Source organism: Melitaea cinxia, chromosome 17 (assembly GCF_905220565.1).
Source record: "Melitaea cinxia chromosome 17, ilMelCinx1.1, whole genome shotgun sequence".
Taxonomy (NCBI): Eukaryota; Metazoa; Arthropoda; class Insecta; order Lepidoptera; family Nymphalidae; genus Melitaea; species Melitaea cinxia.
The window spans coordinates 12778009-12805035 of record NC_059410.1 but is presented as its reverse complement, the minus strand read 5'-3'; the positions used below and the strand labels follow the sequence as shown (position 1 = coordinate 12805035).

Here is a 27027-nt window from a genome sequence, read left to right as displayed (position 1 = left end):
TGCGCGATTGCGACTCGATATAGAAATCGATTCTTTTATCAATCTCTAAAAATTCTATAAATAATCGGTTTATTTATTCGCTTCTTCGATATTATAGTAATATTTCCCGTTATAATTTTTTGATTTTATTCGATTTATTCCATTTTGTAATTCAAAGTAAACAACTGTTTATCAGTGTTCTTATCTTTTATCACATAGATACGCCTGGACTTTACTCAGTCATCACGGTCTATACTGTACTTCTTTCTCCTCTATTAATTGCGATAAATTAAAATTGTAGCTTAATTAATTTGTAATTCGAGGTTCTTATATTGGTAAAATATTTTATAGCAAGTCGGTGATTGAAACTCGCTGTTTTTTTTTTACTTCACTCTTTCCAGTGTTCAAAATTACGCTATGCTTTTTTTCTAATTTTAAAAATGTTTTTCTTATAAAAGTGAAACTTCCTTGGAATATAAAAATTCATTTTCTTTAAAACGTTTTACATTAATTACTATATAATGATAGACCCGCCTTAGTTTTTCGTGAGTAATATTTGGTAATTTATTCTGTAATTACAGCTAGGTACAATATTCCATATAATTTTCGTCATTTTGTTTAAGCATTTTTAAATAAAAAATTTTCTTTATAAATAATAACGTTTACAAGTTCAAAGTTGTAAAGTCTTGTAGCATATCTTCTTACTATTCATATTAAATGTATAATTTTGGGTTGTTTGAAAGGAATGACTAATTAGCTTAAAGCCTGCCCAATGGCTTGTACAATTTATAACTATCTGAAATCTATACTTTAACGTATTTATTATGTACAATAACGTAAACTAAACGCCTCACACTCGACGGGCCTCAGTGGGATTTACTCATCGTTGGGGTTCCGGAAACACAAAAGTTACACTAACACAAATGCCCCGACACATTTGTGTGGTTATACAAATGTTTGCGATGAGTGAGCATCAAACCTGGGACCGGTAACGCAGCAATCAGTGTTGTGACCGCTGCTCCAACCCGTCGTAATGAAGTTTAAATAAATTAACGCTGAGTTGCACGAAACAAAATTAAAATTTAAGTAGAGATTAAACTAATTCAATCACAAGAATTTCATACAATTCTTGCGATTAAATTAGTTTAATCACTACTTAAATTTTAATTTCTTTATGTGCAACTCGGCTTAAAACTCGTACTTATTTGCGTGTACTTAGGAAGGATAATGAATGTGGCTAGGAGTGTTAGTTGACCGTCGCTACTATGCTCGTGGATTAGTCATTCCATTTAGATACTTCGCCTTTGAGCAGCGCTAATGAGACTCTCGACTTGTCTTCTGATTTATATTTGTTGTTTTTAAAACTTTGTTTCGTTATAACGATTTCGTTTTTATTATTTATTTGTGAAAGAGATTTGGTAACTTTTGTGAGTTCAATTTTTATATTACTTGGGTAGCAAAGGAATGAAGGTACGGTTCGCCTAATAGTAAGCAGATACCATAGCCTATGGGCGCCCGCAACACCAAGAGCACCACCAACATTATTGCAAACACGTTGACAAGCCTACCTTGAACCTCCTTCCCTCATGGAACTATGGCTACCTTATTCATGACAGAAATACAACACTATTAGAGTATTTGTCGTGTATGCGATCGCTGGCATCTTTTGAATAATAATTGTTGTGACTAGTTGTCGCCCAGTGGTCGAAATTCGACCATAATTAGTTTAATTTAAATTATAAGTTTGAACATTTTTAAGGTTCTAATGTCAAAGACAATACATCTATAATAATAAGCAAAAGAGCATAAGTGCGTGTGTGTCAAATACATAGTAGTGCGTGTAATGTTTTTTTTTAATTTATACTTTCACATGCATACATAAGTACACTCACACTTTTTAGGGTTCCGTACCTCAATAGGAAAAAACGAAACCCATATAGGATCACTTTGTTGTCCGTCTGTCTGTCAAGACTCTTTTTCTCAGGAACGCGTGGAGGTATCAAGCTGAAATTTATATCAAATACTCAAGTGTACTATCCCTTAGAGCTGTGAAAAAATCAAATTTCTAAGCCAACGCAATAAAAGATACAGGCCGTTTATGCTGCAAATTTTTGACACTCGCAAGGGAATCAAAACCTACAGGATGAACTCAGAATTTTGAAATTTGGTACGAAGCAACGTCTTATAGCACAGATAAATGAAAAATTGGGAAAAGCATAAATTTTTACTTCGATCATATATAATAAAAATATTTTTTATAATTTTGTTTGTGCGAAACCCTCGGTGCTCGAGTCCGGGTCGAACTTGGCCGGTTTTTTTATTATTGATTTAATGTATTTTTATGTATAACCGAAAAAATATATCAGCATTCATTCTCTACATAAACTATAAGTGTGCGAAATTTCATATTCCTCTGTCCGCGCATTTTTCGGAAAAAAGGGGTACAAAGTTTATATATATATATATATATATATATATATATATAGATGACGAAGAACATTATTTGTTCATTGCAATATTGTTGCAGTTTTAGTAATAGTAGTCCTTGTAAATTGTGAATAGATTATTCAGTGCGTTGCTAAACGGATGTGATAATGTACAATACATAAAAAATAATAAAGTGATTAATCTATATAAATAAAGTAAACCTAGATGATTCCTGTTTTTGCATATCTCAGTAAATAGTTGAATAAATTTTAAGTAATTCTTTTAAGTTTTATTTCTTGACACTTAGACCAAATCTTTGAAGAAAGATAAAGTGAACATTATACATGTCCGATAATTAATGGATAACCCCGCAGGTGCTTGTGGAGGGGCACAGGGCCAACCCAGAAAAAAATAAAAAATAAATCTATCTGCATCGGTTTATGATTTATTTAAAAAAAATTAAGTACGAAATTCAATACTTTTGTTCAAACTTTTTGGCACTACGGCTGTAAATTCAATATTAAAGAATTGATTTTCTCTGGAAACAACCGTGAAAAATCGGCCTCGCTAACGCGCATTACAAATATTTTTAGCCACAACTGTTTCTTTTTTTTTAAATACTTAAAAATGAAAAATAGTGTATTCGAATTTTTTATGATAAAGTTTGAACACCTGTGGTATAAAAAAACGTAGGGGGACCTAAGTGGCCCATAGTTTAAAAAACATGGCTACTTCATGAAGTTTCTGATAGAAGATTTTTAAAGTTTGTTTTTGTTTCCAACCATTTTATATTTTTTTTCTGTGCACACAATATAAAGTTATTATAATAATTAATCTTGACAAAGCCGTAGGTAGTACGCAATGCTGATTATTTAATGAACTGATGGTAAGGATCTCCTTGAGGATTCTCCAAGCGATGAGCATAAAAATTTCAGTGTTATGAAACTTTGTAAATAATTAAAAGATCTTTATGTAAACATTATTAAATGTCCCACTTTGTTAAAGGTCGACAAAGTAATTAAATTACAAAAATTTAAAAATATCTTAAAATGCTATTAAAGGAACTGAAAATGTTATTCAGTAGTACTTATTTAAATAATTTTCTAAAGAGCTTTCTATTAAGTACTTCATTTTGAAATTCGGCAAAAGCGAAGTATAAACTAGAGTGATATAAAAATGTTCATTAAGAATTTTTAAGTATTTTACATTAATCATTTACTAACTCTGGCCCTCAATATAGGATGAGAACTACACGATCAAAAACAAAGAATACAAACTTCCAGATCACGAAAACCATATTTATAGGTCTTACCAAATATTTTAGATCAACGGGGTATCCAATTGGCATCCGTTAGCTCTACTAGTTACAAGCCAGTTACTATGATCTCTATAACAACTCATATTTAATTGAAAGTTTTTCTATAACATAAATTAATTAATAGACCTCTTTTACACTCAACGGTTCACAGTAGCTTTAGGTGTGTCAGGGATCAGAAAAAAACACATAATATAGAAATACACATAAGGCACAAACGCGCAGACAAGAGCGGAAATAAACCCGCTAGCTCAACAGCTATGCTGTGACCGCCGCGCTAACGCGTCGTCGTATGGTAATAAACAAAGGATGTAATTATCCTACAGTGTGTGTAATTACAAAACATTAGTAGCACGTATGTCATATTATGAGCGAAAACAAGAACAAACTCCTGAATAATAAAACGCGGCCTCAATATAAACTAGGTCAGCAAGAAGAATTACCTTAAAAGGAGTCCTAAAAAATTATAAATGTGAGTTAGACTACCACGCACAAGTTTTTCTACCATATTTTTATGTATGAACATATGTAACTTTTACATGATACACACATACTAGATGGGAATCGAACCGACAGCACTGGAGTGGAAAGTAGAACCATAACATTTACCCCTATTGCGCTACCACCATTTTGGGTATCATATAACGGGCAAGCAATACTGGAATATTGGAAGTACTCCTAACAATAGTTTTTATTTGTTATCTCTTACTTATTTTTACATCACGAAATTTGTGTTAATTGCCGTTGTGGTTAGTATCGCTTTTATTATTAATTAATGAGTTAATTAATTACAAAAGTTTATCAGTGGGTAATGTGTTATTAGTACGAATTTTAAAATGCCAATGCAAAAACAAAATTGTACGTAATTTAAATAATGAACCCTGTACGTAATACGTAGGTAGATAACATAAACCAAATTTTGCATTATACCAAGGTTTTTTACCAAGTCGGTTGCATGAAAAAGTTCGATAGAGGAGATATTAGGAAAAAGGTTGCCTAATGTATCCTGTGTCACTTCCACTTTTTTAGATTTCCATTACTGTTGTTAATCCTTTACGTGAGAGATAAAATCATTCATTCATTCATTCATGCGGTAAATTAGTCACGTGACTACACATTTCGTACATCTACATTTTTACTTGCCGACATACGATTCTCCTTATCATTGAATCTAAAGACTCAGCTGAGTTGGGAAAACGATTCGGCTGCTTGTGAATTCTTATATCGTCGAGCTAGGATTTATTAAGATGACATAAAGATATGATGTATTACGTCTTACTGTTATGACATACGTAGTTTGACTCGGTCTATCGTTAAATTACTGACAATGGCAAGGCACGACGTAGGAAATTCCTTTTGGTACGTGTAGTAATCCTTGAGAATTTGAGCCTTCGACGTAAAAGCGCTAGTGAATATGAAAAAAGTCCTCAAAGCCTTTTGAACTTAGAATAGAAATTTTTTACTTTTAGCAGCAACGACATACCATAGTTTGAACAGAATAGACTCAGGAGTCGTTTTCGCCGACTCAAATGATTTTTATTATTTTATGTCAAAGCTAAAAATTTCAGTTAAATAACCCTGATCTCAAGTAGTATTGTTTTTCTATGGTAAATAAGTTGACGAAAAGTAATGGGGAAGATTAGAACTAGGGTCGGTAACGTGCTTATGATTACTAGTGATCACCCAGAGGTCGAAATTCGACCATAATAAAAAATTTATGTTAAAGAAAACCAAAAAATAATGAAAATTAAGAACCTTTTTTTTAAAATTTTTCAATTTGACTACAGACATTGACAATCAACAAAAAGAGTATAATATGCGTGTGTGTGTCAAATACGTGGTAGTGTATATAATGTTTTTTTTATTGATTTAATATATATAATGTACGTAAACAAGATAAATATTCAAAAACTACACAAAGCCAGCGAAATAAATCAAAACAATACGGTAGTCCTTCGAAATTTTATGCAACATCGTACATAACATGCAATCGCAGACACGCACAAAGAAAGAATGATTTGACTTATCCTTCAATTTCATGCCTTAACATTACTTATCTAAGAACACTTGAACTCCTAAGACAAATCTAACGATACCTCAATTATGTAAATCCGTTCATTGGTTTTGGAGATATGAGGTAATAAAGAATATTACATACATACATACAATATACGCGCAGAAAACATAACCCTTCCTTGGTTGTCGGGTAAAAAGGGGTACAAAGTTTATGCTTCACGTAATAATATATAGATTTTGGTGTTACAGGCTTCTATAAGCTACAGTAATCACTTACATGTTGGCAGTTGTCCGTACGCTTGTTTGCCGACTGAGTCATAAAAAATATGAAAATTCTTACCAATATAAAAGTGCTCTTTTTTAAGTTAATTCAATATTTTAAATGTATGTACGAATCCAATCCAGTTGAATCTGCTGATTGGCAGCGGTCGTACGCTCGCCTGTAAGCTCAGCACGTCCGTAGCACTTTAAGCTAATATACGAGTATAGCGAAATAGAATTCCTTGTTTTCCTTGCCTTGTAACCTTGTTTATTTCGAAGCAAATTGCCGATTTAATTAGTTTACTAATGTATTTAGTAGATTGATTTTTTATTGTTGTTAATCTACTGTTTAACGGCATTAAAAATAGGAGAAAGTTCTAAAATTATTCAATTTCAGCAAGATCAGCTCTGTATGTGTTATATACATTTTTTCACAACGTTCTTATTGTACTTAGTAAACAGATGCAAATTTTATCTGCTGCTATGGCGGGTTATAACTTTAATTAGTAGAAATTTTTATACTGTTATGCCACGTGTTCAGAAAAGAGATAACGGTTACCAAACATCGGATCATTAAAAATAATAGCATCACTAAATTTCTTCACCCAGATAAAGTACGAATAAATCACGATTAAAAGACCCTTAGCGGTTCTAGTTCAGACCCGTTAGTTTTGGAGATAGTATTTTTAATAATATTTCTAGGATTTTGGTGCGACATAACATCATTGCACTAAATAATGTTACAAATTTTTATTACATAGGAAGTTGGTAAGGGTGAACTTATTTCTAAAATATATCTCTTCCAGTCAACCCTAATAGGTAGTGTGTGTGTAATTTTATCGAGTGATACAAATATAATTATCAAAACTTTTTTCATGCTGAATTTAGTTTCTATTCTTTTTAAGCAAGCTAATATAGAATACTTAAAATATAATATTATGGTGTTATAATATAGTAACGTAACGCTAAATGTTGTCTTTTATGCTACCTAAAATATATTAAAAAAATCTGGCTGACCCCGCAAACGTTGTTTTGCCATATATGTTATTAACCCCATTAATCTACCCACCCTCCTTAGAGGTGTGAAAAATAGATGTTGGCCGATTCTTAGACCTATATGCACACAAAATTTAATAAAAATCGGTCTAGCCGTTTTGGAGGAGTATGGTAACTAACAGTGTGACACGAGAATTTTATACATAAGATTATATATTTTATATTTCTCGTTGATTGATTAAAAAAAAAAATAAGTTTATTATTAAATATGTGGTATTGTACCAAGGACTTGACAAAAGGCGTACAAAACTATGGATGTTAATATAATCAACATCGACATTGAGTCAGAAAAATGTGTCTATATATGTGTCATGTGTCTTATTTTAGGAAAGGTACTATAAAATAGTACTAACTTGTTAATTTAATACCCAACGGTTTGCTTAAATATTTAAGTATTTCGTCTGCAGAATAAAACGAAAACTTTAATTAGTTCCGGTTATGTAACGAGAAATCGAAGAAAGTTTCCATTGATTGGATAATCTTTCTTCAGTTGCACATTTATACTATGGAGACTTTGTTCCGAGTTTTCGTTCCGAGAAAAATTTCCATAATGTCTACAGGCAAAAAAGATAGGATTACAGGAAAGTTTTTTTGGTTTTATTTATTTCTTATAGTTTTGATTTTATTATTCTTTTCTGGTAAAGTTTATCTTGTTCAATAAAAACAATTTCTGGTATATTGTAAAAAAAATTATAGCATTATAATAGCGAACATACTTCTTAGGAAAAGACATGCACCTGATAAATTAACCCTTAAATAAAAAGCGTTTTATGTCAAGGACGATTTTAATCCCGAGCAGCTAAGGTCGAGGTTGCTGAAAGGGAAGCCTGTAACTAGTTGCAGTAACTTAAAGCGGTAATTCTAATAGCTCTGTTAGGGCTGTGTCCAGACCGATGTGTCTTTAAATTGCTAAATTGCCGAGTTAACTTATTTTACTACAATATATTAATAGAAGAAACAAAGTCACGTAAATCAAGTATTGAACTTGATTGCCTGGTAATTGTTATGCTAATTTTATTATTAAAAAATTAACTTAATAAATATATTAAAAAAAATATACATTATTTTTTTTTTACTTTTATAGTATCAACCCTAAATGTGGAGGTAATGTAGGGTAGTTTACAATAAAACGTTAGATTTCTGCTCAATTGTAGTTTATGTTTACTGAATTTAAATCCGAAGCTAGGATTTTTAGAACGAATTTGCATTCTGGTCTCTACGGAACAAGAATGCGTGTATGTACAATGTACTATGTACTTTATGTGTGAAAAAGATATGTATAAATTACATAAATTTACAGATTTAGAAGATGACAAGAAATCGATAAACTGAAAAGACAAGCTAAATAAAAAATACTGTAGACATTAGTAAACCAGATATTACTGAATAAACAAATTAATTTCTTAATTTGTTAAAAAAATTACCTTGACGAAGCAGAAACGCGATTCGGAGGCTAGTAATATTCGTTGTGTAATTTTTTCCAGAAGTCCATTCGGTTTTCGATGGAGTTTACATCTTCTTTCTCTTTAGTGTATACAAAGTCAGGTTTGATCTCTCCACCACCGATGTGAAAGAAACTCAATTTCACGGAGATTGTCCCGTTGGATGTTACGGGGATGTCCATCCCACAGTCGTTGGCGGTTGAGGTTTTCTGGAAATTAAGTCCTTTATTTAATCATAATATTTTATATATTTTTCATTTTTATTGTAACTGTGTTTTACTACCTCAACTCAACTTTGTCTACTTTAACAGTGTAATTAAAATAATGTAGAAACCGAAATGGGCTTTCGTTGGATGTTCTGTATGTGTATAAGAAACATAAAATAGTATAAGTAGGTTTGGATTTTTGTACAAATTAATACGTAATTAGTTTTATTTACTCATATATAGACTTATACACTTACAATAAAACCGTGATTAATATTTTTGTAGATTGAAAATATCCGAATAATTGTGTTTGCTAGCAAACAAAACCGACTTCAATTACATCGACAAGTAATACAACGTAAGTAGACGAAAATCGTAATTATATCGCATTTTTTTGAAGTCGTTTAAAAATACCTTTGAAGGGCACTATCTATTCGATATTTAAGTTAAAAATGTTTTTTTTTCCTAAAAACTAAATAATATGTAGGTACATTACCAATACAGATCACTTTACAATTTATAAAAATAATTTATAATTAGTTCCCTTTCAATATTTTGTTTTGAGGATTGTCCAGAGGGTGGGGCCACTAGATATCTATCCGATAACTGGTTGGAACCGCTACGGGTACGCGACCCCGGACTACTCTAGCTGCTAGTGTCACACACCCCTCCCCGTGATCCGTGGCACTGGTATCCGTAACCCCAGATCCTTCTCTCACATAAATCCTTTTCACCTATCCTTCTTCTTACCTCAAATTTCCCAAGGAGGGTTGATGTCAGGCAGGCGGCCGGTCGTAAAATATACAAGCCAAATCACATTACAACATGAGCTTGGGAATTAGAGTATCATGTTGTGCCGACCCTACATAAGTGGGATAAGGGCAGGAAGATGATGATGATGATGATTTTGTTTTGAGGATGGACTGAATATGAGGCTAGCGTGATTAAAAGCTATATTTCCACAGTTACAATTTCACTGCTACAGTGAAAGTATTAAACATTATTGATAATCTATATACTTTTTATGTTTACTTACTGTCGAAACAAAATTAATAAGATGCTTAAAAATGCAGCTTTCGCAGTACTATCTAAAGTCTATCAAGTCCACATCAAAATGTATTTATAAACTGTACCTAGTTGGTATCTTAATACGCGGCCAGTCAATGTTTTGACTCAAACAACCTTACAGTTGAATTCGAAGTTGAACTTCTTTTTGTTATTCTATATTATATGTTTTTCTCATTTCCTTTCTTACTAAATCCTCCTAAGTGTGACGGTAACAAAGTGATTTCAACAATTATTAATAACAAGATTTATGTTGTCATTACTTTTTTCCGTTCTTTATTAAAATTGGAGATAAGCAATTTATAAAAATAATTTCGAAAGTAATTTACTTCGCCGTTTTGCCTGTTTGATTTTAAATAAACAGTCACAGTCAAAAGCAGTTGTAATAAACCAAGCGATAAATTTAATTTTGTACAATGCTCGAGCACTTTAGAACGTGCTAAACATGAGTGCTATTGTATTATTATTCTTTTACACGTTGAGAATGGTACTAGAAGGTTATTAGTATTAACTAAATTTATTAATAAATTCAATATATCATTTAGATGATACTGTCACAGATTAATACAAGGTGATTTTTGGAGATAAAAAAGCTGAGATTTCAAGTGCTGAACTTGTTTTACTGTCTGCACTACCACTTCACAACTCAAGAATAACCATCAGCTCGGGACACCTCAATGGGACTCTTTCTTCAAAATACGTTAATCGTAGTGAATAAAATATGCAATTAAAAATCCCAATAAATAATATTTGGTCCAAATGGAATATATCACTTGGTGCACATGCAATTATTGTTTGAAATTGTACAATTTTACATTACTATATAAATTCTTGAACTTGAACGGTCACTGTAAACATTTTTACTTTTACAAAACATACAGCGATTCCCATCTTAAACTCTCATTATTTCGACGAAGTTGCAGACGCCGTGGGTTACGAGTGTCCATAGCCCGAGTAGGATGTCTGATAAAGCTTGGTGATCGTATGGTTGTGATAAATATTCATTCATTAATTATACTTGTGCCTCGTTTTTGAGCTTAACGCCGAGTCATTATTTAGGTACACGTAAAACATACATTTACAGTATGTAAGTATAGAAATATCAAGTAAAAAATCAGTTTTTTATTTCTACAAATGCATACGCATTCAGCCTGTATCATCCCACCGCTGGGCATAGACCTCTTTCTGCATGAGATGGATTCTATAAACACAATTAGAAAAACTTAGTATAGATGTACGTACATATTAAAAACAGAAAGAATTCACAACTTTCTCGAAGAAAGTAATAGAAAAAGTTTTTTTTTTTAATACTAGAAGGGTGGCAAAAATGCTTACAGAAATTTTTTTTTTATATACTAGAAGGGTGGCAAAAATACTTATGGTCTCGGTCCACCTAATTGTAACCTGATACCGTAGTCTTTAGACTGAGGTAGAGCTTAGCAGGAAATATCTTGCTCAAAATCTGGAGTAGTCCGATTGGGGAAATATTACAGAAGATCGTAGCCAAATAATACTACACTACCTGAGTACCTGGAAAGTGTTTAGAGTAGGCTGCATACATCCATTGGCCCTGGTAACTGTTTACCATCCAGTGGGCCATACGCTTGATTTCCAAGCTAGTTTCATAAAAATTTAATTCAAGCTACTTAGTACTCAAATTCAACACAGGAATCCAACCCAGAAACCTGCTAACGGACTTATCATTACGTTTAAACGAAGCATCTTTCGATATATATATTTTTGTAATTGAACGTAACAAAGAACGCGTCACAACAACATGAATGTTTAATCATTGTGTTTAATGTGATAATTGATATAGGTGTTTGTTTATCAATTAACAATCGCCGCCGGGGAACCCCCTCGGGCGGACGTAACTTTATACTTCAGAAGCTTTTAATGTCGTGTATGATGTTACTTGATACCTTATTTACTTATAAAAAACTTGGCTTTACATCGACTTGTTTTGAAGTAGACATACGAAATACAACTTATGTAAAAGTTACCTCTTTATACTTTGTCTATAAATAAAATAATTATTGAAACAGCTGTATATATCGATACATTGAAGTGGAATATTCAAGGTTTGAATATTTCAATAAATATTTATTATAATAGTAACGATACTTGACAGAATGATAATAGATTATGTGATAAAAATGTAGTGACAGATACTATAAGCACAATTTAGTAATACATTAATACTGCTTGGTTAAACGTAAACGTAAATTTGACCGTTACTTTTTTGTTGTTATTTTAATCCAACCAAACCTTTGACTATATACCTTTGTAAATTCAATTTAAATAAAATTAAAATCGAAATGTTCTCTATTCACGTAGGCTTTTAAATCAATTCGTCATGCGTTACATACTTTTCTATACGCTAAATATGTATTTGGTCTGATGTGTTATATCAACCATATATACACCAATACATCACACACTAACTCTCACAATACACGAATATATATATATATATATATATATATATATATATATATATATATATATATATATATATATATATATAATGATAGCTATATCAGCCAAATTACCTGATACTACGTGAATGAAGCGACAACATGAAAATACTACAAAATATTTCTAGAATTTTGACAAGGGGACTCATTTATTGGTAGAACGGTCTGAACTCAAATCTCTTTTGATTTATTCGCCTGCTTCAAGAAAACAAATGATGTTGTTTATTTACAAGCGTAATGTGGCGGGCGGATATTGCTATCATTTTTTACAGGAAAATGTAAACAAAACACCGGTAGAAATTTGATTCATTTACCAGGTAATAATCCTTGATAATCAAAATAAAAAAACTGTTATGGAGTATTTTTGAATCGTCATTTGACGAAATAAAATTATAGCAGGAGATCCGAACTAGAAACGAACTTCACCCATCCATTAGGATGAATATTATGTTGTGCTCATTTGAGTATATTAGCCTGGAAAAACGTTCTGTTGTCTATTATTTTCCTGGCATAGTCACTGGATGGCAGGTGTAAGCAGGTACATTAATATATACTGCTACTAGTTACTTTCACGCATATTATATTCGGTTTTAATAAATTAACTATGCGTAGTTAATGTGGAGCTAATGATTTGGAATGGAATTCTTAATATTTATTTTGATCAATATCACACAAATATAAAATATTAAAAAAAAAGGAAAATAATTTTGCTGTATTTCATGCCACACATTTCTAAAACTGATTGATTGATTGATTGAGAGTTTTTTACACGCTTTTTATTAGCTTCACCTGTGTTTGTATGTTTGTAACCGACTCCTTTAGACTTCATTTTAACCCACTTCAAACGTTTAGATTTCATTTCAACTTACGACACTTATTGAGAATCGATGACAATACACTAATTTGATAAGATTATTCCTTTTTAGTTTGGTTTATTTTTAAGCGTAATTTTTTAACTATTATTTAAAAGAGTACTTACTTAAATGCAGACTTGATTTCCTTTCATTGATTTGAAGCATTTATTTATACATCCGTGTCCAGTGACAGGTATCATTTAGAGGTATCATAGGACATTTATGTATATTTTAGTATAATTATAACGTACTTAACATTCAAAGATATGTTTGGCGGTTGCATTGATTGATTGCATTTATCATGAAGTGAGTTTAGGCATAGCACACTTAGCGATGTTGATCTTTATCGATTCGTATTTAGCGTTTAGTAATGAGTATTTTTTTAACAATTTTTTTTTAAATCTATAATATAACTATTAACTGTATATATTTAATATTATATTATAGTTCAGGTCGACTAATAGTTCTTCAGAAATTAAATTGTATATTTAAGTAAAGTAATACAATTTAGTATTGACATAGTAAATTTTGTACGCCTATCTAGTTTCATTGTGATTTCAAATCTGTGTAAAGGAATTTATAGATTAAAGATTTATTTGATTTCATCGCCATTCCTAAAAATTATTTACTTGAAATTGTTCCTTTATCTATAATATATATAAAAGCGAAAGGTCACTCACTCATCACGAAATCTCCGAAACTATAACACCTGCAAACTTGAAATTTGGCAGGTAGGCTCCTTATAGGACGTAGACATCCGCTAAGAACGGATTTTACGAAACTCGACCCCTAAGGGGGTAAAACGGGGGTTGGAAGTTTGTATGAAAGTCCTATGTTTTTGAAGTAAGAGACCTGAAACTTAAAATGTATGCTCTATAGATGGTGAGAAAGTGTCCAAATAATGTATCTTTAGAAATCAACCCCTTTTTGGGGTTGAAACGGGGGATGGTACGTTGACTCACTGATCACGAAATCTCCGAAACTATAACACCTACAAACTTGAAATTTGGCAAGAAAGCTCCTTATAGGGCGTAAACATCCGCTAAGAACGAATTTTACGAAAATCGACCCCTAAGGGGGTAAAACGGGGGTTGGAAGTTTGTATGAAAGTCATATGTTTTTGAAGTAAGAGACCTGAAATTTAAAATGTATGCTCTATAGATGATGAAAAGGCGTCCAAATAATGTATCTTTAGAAATCAACCCCTTTTTGGGGTTAAAACGGGGGATGGTAGGTTGACTCACTGATCACGAAATCTCTGAAACTATAACACCTACAAACTTGAAATTTGGCAGAAAGGCTCCTTATAGGGCGTAGACATCCGTTAAGAACGGATTTTACGAAACTCGACCCCTAAGGGGGTAAAACGGGGGTTAGAAGTTTGTATGAAAGTCCTATGTTTTTGAAGTAAGAGGCTTGAAATTTAAAATGTATGCTCTATAGATGATGAGAAGGCGTCCAAATAATGTATCTTTAGAAATCAACCCCTTTTTGGGGTTAAAACGGGGAAGGTAGGTTGACTCACTGGTCACGAAATCTCCGAAACTATAACACCTACAAACTTGAAATTTGGAGATAGGCTCCTTATAGGACGTAGATATCCGCTAAGAACGGATTTTACGAAACTCGACCTCTAAGGGGGTAAAACGGGGGTTGGAAGTTTGTATGAAAGTCCTATGTTTTTGAAGTAAGAGATTTGAAATTTAAAATGTATGCTCTATAGATCATGAGAAGGCGTCCAAATAATGTATCTTTAGAAATCAAACCCTTTTTGGGGTTAAAACGGGGATGGCAGGTTGACTCACTGATCACGAAATCTCCGAAAGTATAACACCTACAAACTTGAAATTTGGCAGGTAGGCTCCTTATAAGACGTAGGCATCCGCTAAGAACGGATTTTACGAAACTCGACCCCTAAGGGGGTAAAACGGGGGTTGGAAGTTTGTATGAAAGTCCTATGTTTTTGAAGTAAGAGACCTGAAACTTAAAATGTATGCTCTAAGATGGTGAGAAAGTGTCCAAAAAAAGTATCTTTAGAAATCAACCCCTTTTTGGGGATGAAACGGGGGATGGTACGTTGACTCACTGATCACGAAATCTCCGAAACTATAACACCTACAAACTTGAAATTTGGCAGGAAAGCTCCTTATAGGGCGTAAACATTCGCTAAGAACGAATTTTACGAAAATCGACCCCTAAGGGGGTAAAACGGGGGTTGGAAGTTTGTATGAAAGTCATATGTTTTTGAAGTAAGAGACCTGAAATTTAAAATGTATGCTCTATAGATGGTGAGAAAGTGTCCAAATAATGTATCTTTAGAAATCAACCCCTTTTTGGGGTTAAAACGGGGAAGGTAGGTTGACTCACTGATCACGAAATCTCCGAAACTATAACACCTACAAACTTGAAATTTGGAGATAGGCTCCTTATAAGACGTAGACATCCGCTAAGAACGGATTTTACGAAACTCGATCCCTAAGGGGGTAAAACGGGGGGGTTGGAAGTTTGTATGAAAGTCCTATGTTTTAGAAGTAAAAGACTTGAAATTTAAAATGTATGCTCTATAGATGATGAGAAGGCGTCCAAATAATGTATCTTTAGAAATCAACCCCTTTTTGGGGTTAAAACGGGGAAGGTAGGTTGACTCACTGATCACGAAATCTCCGAAACTATAACACCTACAAACTTGAAATTTGGAGATAGGCTCCTTATAGGACGTAGACATCCGCTAAGAACGGATTTTACGAAACTCGACTCCTAAGGGGGTAAAACGGGGGTTGGAAGTTTGTATGAAAGTCCTATGTTTTTGAAGTAAGAGATTTGAAATTTAAAATGTATGCTCTATAGATCATGAGAAGGCGTCCAAATAATGTATCTTTAGAAATCAAACCCTTTTTGGGGTTAAAACGGGGATGGTAGGTTGACTCACTGATCACGAAATCTCCGAAACTATAACACCTACAAACTTGAAATTTGGCAGGAAGGCTCCTTATAGGGCGTAGAGATCCGCTAAGAACGGATTTTAGGAAACTCGACCCCTAAGGGGGTAAAACGGGGGGTTGGAAGTTTGTAGGAAAGTCCTATGTTTTAGGAGTAAAAGAAATTTAAAATGTATGCTCTATAGATAGCGAGAAGGTGTCCAAATAATGCATCGTAATATATATATATATATATAAAAGAGAAAGGTCACTGACTCACTCATCACGAGAACTTAATAACCGCTGGATGGTCCATCCATCCAGGATGGACAAAGATGAGGCAGGGAGGTAGATTATAGTTAGTTGACGTCCGCTAAGAACGGATTTTGCGATATTCCACCGCTAAGAGGGTTTAATTAGGGTTGATAGTTTGTATGAAACATATACAGCCTGAAAATAAAACTAAAAATGTGGTGTATAGAGAGGTTTTATAAAAATAACTATTAAATTGTACTAAATTGTGCCTTTTAAAAAGTTACTCAGTTTGATAAGCATTTCAAGTGTCTGAAATAAAAAAATAATTTGCGTTAAACATCTTAATAGTAATGCATATCTTCATAACCACGCGGACGTAGTCGCAGGCGACAGTTAGTGTATTATAAAACAAAGTCCCCAAAAGTATATGTGAAAGATTCCTTCAAAATCTACTGAACGGATTTTCATGCGATTTCACCAATGGAGAGAGGGCTTGGAGAGAAAGGTTTACGGAACGGCTAAGCCGATTTCGATAATAGTTTCACTGGAAGTTTGCCGGGAAAACTTTGTGACACACTGATTTCTACGCGGGCGAAGCCGCGGGCACAGCTAGTACTTTATATAAAACGTATGACTTGAAATAGTGGACTAATTAAGAGACAAAAATAATTGTTTGACTGAGATAGATATATTTTTATTATAACTTCTTCAATTGTTTGCAATCGTTACACTTAAACATACGCGTGGTTTGTTGCGTCGTGTTGATTCTTTGAGTTGTGTTAATGTGTGAAACAAACAAAATCATTATTAAATTTGAATATTGTGACGTTATAAAACAAATATATAATAATGTTTAACAATAGTGATATTAATACGAAGTATGTTAAGATGATGACATATTTAAAGGTATTTCTTTTTATTATCTTTTTGGTTATACCGATATTTTTACCGTCGACGACATTTATTTCCTTATGTAATTAAACAACCCAAAATTATCAGTATCGTTGTTGCTGTTATCGGTCTAACATCTTTCCAATATTTTTCATAAGTTATTGTTATGGGACTGGCATGTCCTTGTAGGACAAAAGTCCCTAAAATCAATAAAAGAAAAAAAAAAAAAAAAGTTATTGTTGTGAGTTATTAACTTGTATTCGAAAAATAAACACAGCTAACATTAAATGTACTGATTTCGGTTAGTTAAAAACGGTATAATTTTGTCTTTGCCGTGACGACCGAATATTTTACAATTACTATTAAATAAAATAAAGAATAAATTTATAATTATATTTTTGGTCTTGAAAACATTTTGGACAACACCACAATGAGAAAATAGTGTTTAAATATAAAACATAATCGTATAGTTATAATATATCGTGTAGAAACATTTGCATAGTATAATTAAAGCTGGTTTACGTTACTGAAAACATATTTAGTTAAAATTATAATAATGGTAAGAAAAATTACAGATGCTATTTTTATATTTATTTGAAATTACAATGGGTGCTTATTTTGAAGATCTGTTAGTGAGAGAAATACGAATATATAGAGTACCTAGTAGCACAGATAGTACACGTCGGAGCGTAACCGCAGCTAACTTCGTTCCAATTACCCGCTAACCGCAACTGAATCCGCAAAATAATTTCTACACTCGCTATAATTGCATTATCAATAGAATATTATTGTACTAACAACAATCGCCTTTTAAAAGACAAACAGATATATAGAGATTTGTCCAAAAACTGATTTAATTTTGTATCTATTCATCATTGTACCTCAAAAATATACCAAAATTACACACAAACATACGGTGGTAAGAAAAAAACAGAAAAAAGTTGTACCAAAGCGATCTTATCGCAATAGAGACAGTAGTAAATTTATAAGGATTAATACAACCGGCCTGCACAGCGTGGTGACTATGGGCAAGACACATGAGTTCACGCCAAAAATGGCGTGAACTTGTGGAAGCCTATGTCCAGTAGTGGACTGCGAAAGGCTCCTGTGATGATTATGATGATGAATATATATGTTAGATTTTATTATCAAACCTTTGAGAAAAATAAAGTTGTTATAAAATTAATAAAATGAAACTGTAAAAAACATAAAAATATTATCAGAAATAAAATTTGTCGTCTATGTTCTATTCCTTCCTCTAGGTTCCCATCTAGGCAATGCGCCAAGAAAGTTGTCGGTATTTCCCGTCTAATAGCCTGGCTAATTCATCGAAAGAATCTGCTGAGCCGTGTTTACCGGATGCCTTAAAGACGACAAATAAACATGTTTAACGACGCAATAAAGTTATTTCAAAATTAAAATGTGTCAACTGGGATAGGGCTCAGAAAAAAAAAGGTATGGCACAGTAGGAAATCTCTTATATGGAGCAGCCCGATCGGGGAAGTACCTTGACCTTACAGAAGGTCACAGCTAAATAATACTGCTTTCAAGCAGTGTTGTGTTCTTGTTGGTGAACAGGGTCGGCAACGCGCTCTGGTGTCACAGTTGTCTATAAGCTACAGTTATTGTTTATCGCAGCGTAAGCTGTACGCTTGTTGGCCTACCTATTTATATAAAAAAAAACCCGGATTATGAGCATAGTTACAAGCAGAATTTAGAGCACCACAAAGAACATTGAATACGAACATCTAATAGCATAAATTTCTCCTTTTTTTCTGCATGTACGCCACACACAAATCTACGTCTCAACCTAATAAAATGGAATACACAAACATCCAGATTACGACAAACATCTTTATACCATATATAAATATTTGTTAATTACGGGAAACGAACCCCCATCGCATAATGCAACTTGTAGTTGCTGTAGTCATTTCGTCAACTCCAAGGCTTTGTTTCACCCCACGGTATAATAATTTAACTTGTATTTTGATAGTATGCTTATGATTAATGAGCGTACAACCTAAGATGTTTTATAAACACGCGTTTCAAATTACCGCTAATTACGCCTTCACGTAAACAATACTAGCGGTAAGTCAAAAGCAACCTGGGTCGAAATTTCATTACTACAAAGTTCCGTGGTCCGTAAACTATTGCCGGTGTACAAGAGAGAACACTTACACATGTATATCTTTTGACATAAAAGCAACCTTAGAAGTGTCTTTAGAATTTGATACTAATGTTTCAAATTTTGTTTTATATATTTAGCACATCATTAAATAGTATAAATCAAAGTCGCTTCCCGCTGTCTATCTGATTTTGATGCGGTTTTCTTTAGTAAATAGAGTGATTCCAGAGAAAGGTTTATATGTATAATACATGCATAATATCGTAGATAGTTTTAAAGCATTTTATATGTTTATTTTATATTTTATACTTAGTTTGGTAAGCGGATACGCTTACTATTAGGTGGACTGATTGTACGCTTATTTGCCACCTTTGTCGAAAAAACCTTGTAGAAACATAAAAACTCAAAAAAAAAACGCATTTTATTATTGAAACGTGGAGCTCTAACTAAATTCTGTATTTTGTTACGTGTAAAAAACTACGTCAGCCGCATTCGCGTTTGTTCTGCGGTCTACCGACAGTTATTATAGCTGTAGACGACACACGTTGCGACCATGTATGGTAGAAATAATATTGAATGATGATGAATACACCCTTACATACAAATATAACGTTTATTATCTCCTATATAAATTAAAATGATTTGTACAAATTTTAGGCGACTTTATTTTAAAGTATTCTAATACTTTTTATAAAGTTTTTTACGTAATAAAAGTTAAACAAAATAGCACTGATTATTGAAAATATCAGAAATTGTATAGGTCTTTCGAACGGTAAGCGTTTGACAGTTCGCTAAACAGAACAAGGTCTAAAATAAAATTTTGTAAAGAAAATTCTTGCGTAGCTTGCCTTAATGCGCTAATCTCAAAATCTACTGGTCGTATAAGAAAAAAAATGCGTTAACCAGTCTTCGTGATTGCCTGTTACGAATCGCCATTTAGAGATAAGACCGCCAATTGTACGCAATTACGACTCAATTGTTTTAATTACATAAGTACATCTATACGAGTATACTGTGTTTTGCCCCAGCGTATAACAGCATTCTTACTCAAATACGTAGTACAAGATTAGGCGTTTGTCATAAAGGATACTAACATAATCGAATCTCTTGCTTACTATATAAGCTATTTAATATAGTACTCGTTATTAATAAAATAAATGTTTTCTTACATTTCTTACATTTAAACTATACAAGTTTCCAAAACTTACAATACAATTAACGTCAATAAAACAACACTATTTCGCTCGTGACGAAAGTTTTAATAAGGTTCCGGACAGCTTCCAGTCTAAGTATTTTTACTTAGAAGAATTGCTTGTTAGACGTCACTTTTCTCAATTATTATATATTGTTAAGGTACAATTTACTTAGTGAAATTCTTAGGTTTTAGTTCTCTTCCTAAAGAATAGATATCTAGAAGACACATAAGCTTGGTAAAGCGGTGATTCATATTTCATACACAAGTAAATATTCAAACACACACATTTCAATCAATGAATTGTTTTATTTTTGAGTGTTATAAAGGAGTGTCATTTTATCTTTATTTTAATAATATGTGTTTTAAAATGTGTTATAATTCCTTGTTTCCAATTGTTAATAACAATTTTTATTTTTTACAGGTACTTGGGCATATTTTTTTAAGGTTTGAATACTACTTGGAAACATCATAAACAATTTTTCTATAGTTTTTTGTATAGGCAAAGAATTTTATTTTTTCACATTTTACGCAACTACGTGTCCTGCATTCATAGAAATATACCTGCTTCAATAAGAAAATATTATATCCACCAATTCAAAGCACAACAGCCTAGTAAATTAAGTTGGAAACACAAAAACATGGGAAGAGCTTTCTCCAACTATGGGGTATTTAGGCATTGGTAATACTGTAGCGTAAAATTCCTTTTTTTTCCTGAAGACGTTCAATGAATAACAAGCGAGCTGTTAATCATTATCACTATTAACATTTGTCATCAGACATTATGTAAACTACATTGAAAAGGGGTACTCACGAAACGACTGTCGCATAGAAACTTAAGTTTACTATTGTATTACTTGTGAAAGTAAATCCAAGTAGTTTTTTTTTTTGTCGTTTTTGATCCAATACTATTATGAAATAAAGTGTTGAGAAGAGTAACTGATACCTTTTACTATTTAGGTGTTTATCGGAACAAGAATAGCTACTCATTTATGTTGACAAAGCAGACATTACTAATCTAGGTTAAGTGGATAGTGTATATTAAAACGTAATTAATTATTATTTATCGTTATGTCCATTTGTTATAAGTATTCTTTGACGGTTAGCAGGAAAGTGGACATAAGGTGCCAATCAAACCACTAATTGCAAATTCATGCGACGTTTCTATCCTTTATTGGACCATCATCAGGCATCTACAAAATACAAACATTGAAGAAAGTTATTAATAGTTTAGAAAGTTAATAATAGTTATTTGGTAATTAATTATATCTACATTTATCGTTCTTTAACGAATTACAATATAAAAATACGAAAAACATTTTTTGGAACTTCATAAGTAGAAGTTAATACAATAATAGGTAAATGCTAGGTATTACAATTATAGGGTACACTTTTTTCTTACAAGTGAGAACCCTTCTTAAAGTCTGTTCATATATAACGAATGACGATAGTTATAGCTAAAGTGTCTGATAGCTGCGAATTTACGCTTCTAAACAACCAAAACTTTTTAATTGGTATTGGAACTTCTTTACAATGACCTTTATTCAACATCATACAGCGGATCGTTTCAAAACTACTGGAGCTACGATTGAGAAATTATTCGCCAATCAAAATCACCACTTTTTACCCCAATTTACTTTTATTTTATTTGGAATAAGGATATTTAAAAAAGGATTTTTTTAAAACTTAAATCATTAGAGCATTGAAAAAAAAAGTTTTGCGTAATCCTCATATACGTAGAAATATAATTATAAAGTATAGTTACTAAACGTTTTTAATGATACATAGTTTTTATGTAAATAAACCTAAGTATTATAAAAAACAGTCTCGTGTTTGAAATTTAAATGAAATGTTATAATTATAATATTAATTCTTAAATTTTAGAAATAATTAGAGATGAACGTCTGTTTCTTACTTTTACAATCTCTTGCCAATATATTACGATATTAAAAGTATTTATTTTTTTCGACTAGCCCGATGGCGCAGTTTGTAGTGAGCCTGCTTTCTGTTCCGCGGGTCGCGAGTTTGATTACCGTCTGAGTCTGGGTGTCCTATGGGAAAAATAAAGTATATATGTTATATATGTATTATTTCAATGTATATTTATCAAAAAAAAGGTATGTAGCTACAACAATCAACTGTTACCTGTAACACAAACATTAACAGTGTCCAGAACAGACGACCGTGTGTGTATGTTATAAAAAAAAGCATACATCAGAGTGCTAGTTTGACAACGAATCACGTATTTCTATAAGTATATTCTTACAATTTTAGTAACCTAATACACAACGGTTCACATAAAACTGTCTCTACAATAATGTATTGAAAGTGATCAATAAAATTGGCGCCCTTATTGAACAATTAGCCTTTATGGGTCACCAGACAATTAGGATGCTAAGCCTATCCCCTACACAATCGCGAGGACATCGTCTGGCCCCTGGGTGTAGGTTTATGTCGAACTAGAAGCTAATAAATTAACGAATATTTAGAAATTAAACGAACTTACCAAGTGAAGTTCCAATTTCAATTGTACGAACTGCATAGTCTCTTCAATGATAATCATGACCTGTAGTAACCGCATCCGCCAGCCCTTAATGTCACGAGTATTCAGAGCTAAAAAACCCCGAATTCAAATCAGTAAAGAAGTCAACTCCTTCCTGTGTCGCCATCTATCGGTAATCGTCATTTAGTTCAGAGGTCCAGGATCCGGGAAGTATACCTAGAGGCTTGATTATTTTACACCAATTGTTATACATCGGGGGTAATTCTTATTGTAGATAAGAATGGGTGGGAGGGTTATATTATCATTTCGAGACTATGCAGTTCGTACAATTGAAATTGGAACTTCACTTGGTAAGTTCGTTTAATTTCTAATTGTACTTCACTGCATAGTCTCTTCAATGATAATCATGACCTGTAGATGTTTAGAGGTGGTAAAATAACAAGCAAGTGATACAAGTAATCATATTTAATTATTTGAGGAAATAAATTATAAGCTTCAATACTATAATATTTCAATTAAATATAAGTTATGAGCCTATTTGGTGTATAAAAGAATAACATAACAAAGGCCTATATTTCAATAAGGCCGTGTACCTAACGCTGGTTTAATACAACAGAAAAATCATTGCCAGCAATTATCTCTCTATTATAGAATTGAGCAAACACTCTAGATGTGCTGCTCCATCCAGCTGTTCTTCGAATGGTGTCTATGCTGACTCCCATACGCTTAGCCGCCGAAGTAGCGGCATGTCGCGTGCTATGCGCCGAAAAAATGGATATGTCTATGCCACTATTTTCCAAGGTATTCTTAATCCAACGGCTAAGCGTCTGAGAGGTAACAGAATTATGTGGCTTTTTATATGCAATAAACAATTTTTCGCATTTTCGAATATTACTAGTCTTATCTATATAATTTAACAAGGCAGAGGCCGGACAAACATTAGGGTTATTATTAAAAAATGGTAGCACCAGACTGGGTTGGACACTCCCAAACCGCGAAGTTTTTATATGATCGGGTATTTTAATATATATTTTATCAGAAAGGGTTTGAATATACGATAGTTTTATTAATGAAAATGTTTGAACCCTATGAGCAGTGACAATGGCCAACAATGTAATTAGCTTTTTTGATATATCCTCTAACGTGAGCAGGCTATTTATACCTTTATTAGATAAAAAATTTAGTACAGTGGAAACATCCCAGGTGATATCGTACTTGGGGTGTGGAGGCCGAAGTCTAAAAATTCCCTTTAAAAAACGTGCTATTCTATCATCATTACTTATTTTTGGGCCTAAAATAAGGGCTAATGCCGATCTACAACAATTGATAGAGCTGTAAACGGCACCCTTTTCAAAAAATTTTGTCAAAAAACATAAAACATGTGGAACTGACGCTTCCAAGTAACTAATATTTAAGTTAAGACAATAATCAAACCAGTATTTCAGGTATGTGTTGTACTGCTTCATAGTATTTTCAGACAAGGACGCCAGCATTATATTCATTGTTGCTTCTGAGACTCCTCGTCGAGAAAACGCTTCCCTGACAAGTGTGCGGCAACCAGGGTAAGGCGTTGGCGAATTAGAGGCCTGCTGGAATAGGATTTAAACAATTTCGTATTAGGACCAAAATATAATGCTTTTGAAATAATTAACTTTTTAAATATAGGATACCAAGGCTGTGTAGGCCAGTCTGGTACAACTACAATACCCTCCGATTGTTCAGAGATAATTTTTTGTAGCACTTTTGTTATTAAAACAAAAGGGGGGAATGCATAAAAATAATAAGGTGTCCATGACATGGTAAAAGCCTCAATTTTATATGCACCTGGATCACTTTTCCATGATACATACAAATCACATTTTTTGTTGGCATGGCTAGCGAATAAGTCTATTTGGGGATCACCAAAAGTGGAAACTATTTTGTTAAAGTATTTATCGCTTAGTTCACACTCAATGTCAGAATGTAACTTTCTTGATTCAGCATCAGCAATCACATTTTGAGAAGATTTTATGTATGAAGCAAACACAAACAAATTTTTGCTTTCACAATACTCTCAAATATTTCTTGCTGCCGAGTTTAAGTGAGGGTATTGAATGCCACCCATACGGTTAATATATGAAATAGCTGTAGTGTTGTCAATGCGTAGTAATATTTCACAATTTTCAATATTACTTGTGAAGGTTTTGAGTGCCAGGAAAGCTGCATTTAGTTCTAAGTAATTGATGTGCTGAAGTCTATCATGCTCATTCCACAACCCTGCAGCTCTTTCTTTACCACATGAACATCCCCAACCAGTCAGTGATGAGTCTGAAAATATTTCAAGTGCATAGTTTCCACATTTTATTTTACTTACAGATGTTTTTATATGAGACAACCACCACATAAAATCAGGTTTTCAGGTAAGCGCCGAGCCTATTTGGCTTTGCTTGCTAGCGATGGCCTTGTCCCTCTTGACTGCTGCCTCAGGGACAGCTGCTTGGGCTTCCAAATTCAACTTTGGGGCATCTATTGTTTTGCAATTCTCAGGAGGAAGATACTTTTTCATGATTTCTTTTTTCTTTTCTTTTGGTAAGCCATTCTTGATGGCATTTATCCATCTCAGTGCCAGCTCTTTATGAATGGGAGGCCCATACGATAGTTCATCTGGAGCATCGCCCAGTATATTGATGATTTCCTCATCAAGGGCATTCTCTGTATAAATATAAAATAATTGGTTGAATAAATTTATTCACCGGTATACTACTTAATAGTAGTGAGAGATCTAACGTCTACTAAATAGTAGAATTTTTTGTGTATGAGAATGCTTATTTTTGGAAATACAAATAAAATAAAATAAAATAAAAACATTAAGTTTAGGCTAAATAGGTAATTTCTTATTAAGTAATAAGTTATATACTGAGTTTCATGTCTACTTTTAAAGTACAACTGTATTATGTGGGTGAATACCCATGCTTGAAAGGATGAATATCCAGTAAATTTTGGTAGTTTGCACTAACAATAAAGCCAGATCGCCTAAATAGGTGACAAGCTAACGGCTTGACTTAGCGTCGCCATATACCGACACAACCTAAACATGTCGGAACTAATGAATAGAATCAAAAAAATAAGTAACGCAATTAAGTAAATACCTGTGTTTTCATCGTTAGGTTTCGTGATGAAATTATTTTCCTCATTATGATGAGGTGACGGAGATATTCCGGCGGCGTCAATTTCTGTGTGAACGCTCTGCAGCGTGGGCGCCGGTGATGGCGGCCGTCGCCTCGTGCGCACTTTTTCTAATTTTTGCTCGTATTTCTTCAGTTTTCTTTGTAATCTTTCCTCACTTGATTCCCTCTTACGTTTTCTATGTCCTGGCATAGTATTCTATTTGAAATTATTAATAATTTCCTTAATTTTCTTAATTGAATCGGGAGAACGCGTGACGCGGGCTGCACGAAAAACGATAATGACGATTACCGATAGATGGCGACACAGGAAGGAGTTGACTTCTTTACTGATTTGAATTCGGGGTTTTTTAGCTCTGAATACTCGTGACATTAAGGGCTGGCGGATGCGGTTACTACAGGTCATGATTATCATTGAAGAGACTATGCAGTGAAGTACAATACTCTACGTGCTACATTTCCAGCTAATATTACTTTTACAAAAACATTATTACATCTAAAATAAACGCAATCAAGCAGACAAATACCACCAGCCCACCAGCTCAATATACCATAGATGTACTAAGCATTTATTTGAAATCGTTTCATCTAAGTAGGTAGACACGAAAGACTATTACTTTTTTAATATCACCTCTTGCACCTGATGATCAAACTACGGAGATGAAATGCGGAATATTTTTGCATAATTCTGTTATGCGGACACCTGTCGCTCTTTGAGTAAACTAAATCTATTTCTGCCTGTCATACTGCTTGAGTAATTCTCAATTTGACTGTTTTTTTTAATGTTTGTTTTTCAGGACTTATGACTGGGTGGACCGTAGTGCGCGTGATATGGTCCCGTTTAAATTTAATTGAGATCTGACAAGTACTTTTCGAGT

General features: G+C 33.0%; 1 protein-coding gene across 1 annotated transcript; it reads right to left on the bottom strand.

Annotated features, from left to right (window-relative positions):
- Positions 1-8507: 8507 nt before the first annotated feature.
- LOC123661422 lies at positions 8508-26573 on the bottom strand. The gene is made up of 5 exons (XM_045596383.1): positions 26114-26573; positions 25398-25676; positions 25158-25292; positions 22989-23095; positions 8508-8705 (listed from the first exon to the last, which is right to left on the bottom strand). Exons 1-5 carry the CDS (start codon positions 26340-26342, stop codon positions 8508-8510), a joined length of 948 nt encoding a protein of 315 aa, XP_045452339.1. The 5' UTR covers positions 26343-26573.
- Between the last annotated feature and the right edge of the window lie 454 nt (positions 26574-27027).

Excerpts from the sequence above, each read along its gene's own strand:
- LOC123661422 (XM_045596383.1), bottom strand. The coding sequence starts at position 26,342 with ATGCCAGGACATAGAAAACGTAAGAGGGAATCAAGTGAGGAAAGATTA. Across the intron at positions 25,677-26,113 it reads ACCTAACGATGAAAACACAG|AGAATGCCCTTGATGAGGAA; the intron begins GTATTTACTTAA and ends ATATTTATACAG. Across the intron at positions 8,706-22,988 it reads TGAAATTGGAACTTCACTTG|AAAACCTCAACCGCCAACGA; the intron begins GTAAGTTCGTTT and ends CTTAATTTCCAG.